The sequence below is a fragment of the Echiichthys vipera genome (genome assembly GCF_963691815.1).
Source record: "Echiichthys vipera genome assembly, chromosome: 18".
NCBI classification, from domain to species: domain Eukaryota; kingdom Metazoa; phylum Chordata; class Actinopteri; order Perciformes; family Trachinidae; genus Echiichthys; species Echiichthys vipera.
The window spans coordinates 20,696,853-20,701,710 of record NC_139843.1 but is presented as its reverse complement, the minus strand read 5'-3'; the positions used below and the strand labels follow the sequence as shown (position 1 = coordinate 20,701,710).

The window sequence follows — 4,858 nt, the reverse complement described above, 5'->3', positions numbered from 1 at the left end:
GGCTGATGGAATGGCTGAGAAAAAAAAGCCGGGAGAAAGAAAAAGACAGCACATCTATATGTGTGTGAATTGATTTTCAATAGCACTCATGTGTCATGGGAGCGTTGCCCAAAGACCATTTGACTGTTCAGCCGTAACACACCTCCAGCTGTAATTCCACACTAGTAAGCCAAGCAATCATCAACCGTAGAAAAACACCCATCAAATAAATAAACGGACATCAGTACAAAAGTACTTTTTCTCCTGGTTGTTGGGGAAAGATGGATAAACCATTTTAAAACCATTTTTGTTGACATTATACATACTGAGTAGCTTTGGGTTGAGCAGCATTTCTCTTTGCTTTAAGTGGTGGAATTGTCAATCCATTATAAGGCGCATTCGTTTTACAACACAGGCTTCTACTCTCCTTCCCTCACATTGTAGTAAAACATTGCTTAGTCTCACTATATAGCTGATTCCATACCAACCTGCTTGCTTCTTAAAATGACTGGATGACCACCTTCTGATTGTGTTGACTGATTGTGTGGATATAGTGAGGACACAATGGGGTGAGGAAGAGAATTGATCTTATCTGGTCGTAAGATAGAGAGGAATAAACAGAGGGGAGAAGCGATGACCTTCTTTTGAAACGATCTTTTCTAAGACAACAGCTGTGCCGTTTGCATCTGTGCTGGGAGAGCCAGACAGGTGTCTGCAAGGTGCCCTTAGTGATACACTTGAACTGTAACATGTGCTGGAAGATGACTCATTGGACCAAAGTGTCTAGAGGACTAGTACGTGAGTGTATATAACTACGCAGAGAGGACTCTTTATAAGCACAGTCCTGCTTTGCATAAAGTGTTAAACCTGTGTCTAAAAAGGTTGTTGAAAGTATTGGAGCTGGTAATACAAGCAATTAACATTATATGTAAAATGTTATGATGTAAGCGTGCACTTAAGTGATTCAAAAAAGCAGGAGCAACAGCATTATTTTCAGTTTGATTGCAATGTAACTGTATTTTTGAGGGTTTGAAAAGCCCTTAATTGTACAGTTCAACATAAACAATAAAATAACCAACACGTGGATTTGTGGTTCCTTAAAGGACAATAGTGATAATACAAGGCATTTTATAATTTAGAATCGTATGAATAAATCATGCTTAGACATAGCAGCATGATGCAAAGTCTAAAGAGTCATTATAGTCAGTGAGGATTGCATACAATCACCTTTTTTCAAGACCTTTTAAATGAACACAGAAACATCCGTAATACAGTATAAGGTACTGACAGACTACTTTTACTGGAATTAAAGGACACTTCACATAAGTCATAGCTATAGTGACAGTGACAGAAAGGTGCTGTTTGACAAAAGGTGTTGGTAGTGTGGCCTCTAGTCTTTGCTGCCCTCTAGGCCAGAGAGATGGTCAACACATGCAGTACAAGCCATCGGATTGACATTACAGTAAACCTCCCTGTGGGTCACAATACAACTGTGATCACTGCTCATTGTTTGATTTCTACTGCTTGAGAATTGCATTTTTACACTGTGTTCCCTACCATAAACAATATGTGCAAGAAACAAGTGAAACCAGATGCTTTTGTGATTACAAGTGTGATAATAAAAATGTGAAATGAAAATTAACCTTTTAAGCTAATCTGTTTGAGCAATTACACTTTATTATGAAAGTCCTTAGCATGTTGACATTTCCATTACACTTTATTTTGAAAATATTTAGCATGTTGAGATGACCTGTTGGTTAAAATTCCAGTTGAAGTAGAAAACACAAGTTAAAAATAATCCTTGTCTTTGACCAAGACACTCGATGGATTAAAGCTCCATTAAAGTCAGCTTGTAATTATGCTAGTGCATCATATATATATATATATATATATATATATATATATATATATATATATATATATATATATATATATATATACGGTATACTATATATATTCAGTGGGTGTTAATTCAGGCTCCTTACTGTGTGTTTCAAAACAGCAGATGGTGCTGTAGAGCGCCTTAACGCCACTTTGTACTTGAGGGTGCAGTGCAGCATGCATGAGGTTCAAAAGAAAGGAGTGATACAAAATTAATTGAAATTCTGAGTGTGTGTTTTTGAAGGTGAAACCAATCTCTACATCTCTGTAACCGTTAACTGTGTCTCCTCCAGCTTCTTCTTCTCACTTTGACACTTATTCAGGCAGTCCTCACACAGGACACTCTCCTTGACCAAGTAAAGTCTCTCTGTAATCATGAGGGACTCGTGGCCCGGTGCCTCCACTGTGATGGGGTTCCTATCCAGGTTGACGTTCTCCAGTTTGTTCAGCCTCGAGAGGCAGGGAGGGGCTCTGGTGAATCGGTTGTCAGAGAGACCGATGTGGCGGAGCTCCTTCAATGCGGCGATGGAGGAGGGAAGAGCCTCCAGCTTGTTCATACCCAGGTTGAGCGTGTGGAGTTTCTTCAGCAGGCCGATCTCGCTGGGGAGGCTCGTCAGACGGTTGTTACACAGGTTCAAAACCAGCAGGTTCTGGAGACGGCCGATAGTCACAGGGAGCTCCTCAAGCTGCAAATAAAAAAGAAACACATTCTGTAATACACAGTATGATGCCATATACCAACTTTTTCTTTTGTTGTTTTCTTCATGCTATTATAATGTGCACATTTATACAGGAAAAAACTACTTCTCTGTGTATGTACTTCAGAGACCATGGCATCCACACACGGTCACACAACAAAGCTGGACCGGGTTCAGTTGGTTATCTGGACATCGTCCCTAAGAGCACCGAATGTTCCAGATCCACCGTGTGGTGTTTGTGGTAATTTGATAAATTGCTAATTTGTTTGACAATTGCATACACCACAAATAGCACATCATACACAAAATGCACAGGGTCTTTAAAGTGACACTGCCTTCATTATTTCAGTTTATCTTGTTCTTGTTCTTATTTGCCACATATTTCTAATTAAACATATGCCCCCTAGACAATGGGTGGCTTAAGTGGAGCCAGCCATCATCTATTCACATGGCAACGGTCGTCGTTATGACCCCTTGGTCCTGGTCTGGGAGTCCCGTTGTGGATTCAAACAAAACATATGTTTAGGCAACAAAAGAAGGTGGCTACATTTAGCAAAACCTGGTTTGGTTTTCAATGCTAAAAAATGTTATGTACCGTTAAAAAATTACCGCTGACTTTTGGTTTCACATCAAAGTCCTGTGTTTAAGCCATCCACCACCTCAGACACTTCCTTATACGCTAAGTTGTTGCTCTTCATATTTCTTACTGAGTCGAGCAGTTGAAAGCAACGCGGATGGGTGACCCAGCTTACCATTAGCATTGATGATACAAGTCTACACAGCCAACTATGGCCAAACTGCCTTATATCTATGGTAGTGATAAGCAAATGATAGTGGCCCATTCAATCATCAAATACAAATATAAAAAGTGATATTACAGGACCACAAAAGGGCCCAAGATGACTGACTTTTAATCCCAATTGTGGATACACCTTCAAAACTATTGGAACCACGTACATTTCCCACAATGCAACACAATACTTTCCTTGTATGGTAAACACCTATATCTTTCAAACTCACACCCTCTCACACCCTCAGTGGGCTGCGCAGTGTTTTGTTCATATATCTGTAGACTCCAAGCCCAAGGGATAACCCTGATGACATCATACTTTCCTATTATTATTATTTTCTTGGACAGGCCAAAGCTCTTTCAGAGCCAGACAATATACAAAAATATTACTCAGTTATCACATATACCTAATTTGAATAAACCAAAGTTACCTCTGAAAGCACATTTTTCTCAGTTTTCGGTCATACTCACATAATTGCTGTGCAGATCCAAAACCTGGACACTGATGAAATTGTCAATAAAGTCTGGAACCGTTCTGATCAAGTTCCGGCTCAGGTCCAGTTCATCCATTTTACACAGTTTCTGGATGCACTTTGGCACCTCGGCGACCTCCTTGAAACTGAGATCCAGACGACGTTTACCCTCCAGCGTCAACTCCACGCAGTTCTGAGCTGCTTTAAAGGTAATGGTCTTACTTTTAGCCTGTTTGCTTTTCTTTCCCTTTGCCATTCTGCTGCAGGGAGACACAGGACAGTGACTGACGTAGTAGAGTTGACGGTGGAACTGGTCTGAAAGATTATGTTACCAAACACGGTCTGGCCAGCTGAAACAGTAGACAAAGTTGAGTTTTACCTTTTCCCTTAAATATCCATAACATCATCAGCTATTGTTCCATGACAATACAAATTTACACGTTGCAGGCATTTTATTCTATTCTATGTATATACAGTTTGTAACAGTAGTTTAGGAAAAATACTGTTCAGAATATTGACTGTTTTAAAGCTTAATAACAGTGTGATTCCTACTGCATTAGAACAAAATAAAGAGAGGAGGTGCTTCAGAATAAAGTCAATGGTTGGGTGTTTTTTTAAAACATTTACGGTAAGTCATTTTACGATAAACAATTTCTTTGTTTCTTACCAGCACAAATGTGTCCTCTTCCTTACATCCAGCACACTGAATACTGAGACACACAAGGGACTCCAGACATGTTCTGCAATTTCAGCAGGCTATAACTTGACCTCTTGATCTCCTTCTCCAGCCTGAGACGACTCTGCAACAAGATGCCGCTGAAGAGGCATTTGTAAATTAAAAAAACGATTCAGATTGTAGGAAAGAGCTGACATGTTGTGCCCTGGCTGTCAGTTAGGCAGACTCACTTGGCTGGACATGAGATTTGTTTTCTTTGGTTCCCAGGCAACTGCTGTTTGCTCTCAGTAGACTTTATGGCAGTGAGCAGCTACAGCAGAACACTTTGTTCTTTTGGTGTATGTATTTGGAAGACAAATTT

The 4,858-nt window shown here is 39.9% G+C and overlaps 1 protein-coding gene across 1 annotated transcript; it reads right to left on the bottom strand.

The window, feature by feature from the left end:
• Positions 1 to 2,117: 2,117 nt before the first annotated feature.
• lrrc18b (leucine rich repeat containing 18b) lies at positions 2,118 to 4,077 on the bottom strand (the record flags this gene model as incomplete). Its single annotated transcript, XM_083932603.1, has 2 exons — positions 2,118 to 2,546; positions 3,820 to 4,077. The coding sequence occupies 2 exons, from the start codon at positions 4,075 to 4,077 to the stop codon at positions 2,118 to 2,120; spliced, it is 687 nt and encodes a 228-aa protein (XP_083788729.1).
• Positions 4,078 to 4,858: the final 781 nt, after the last annotated feature.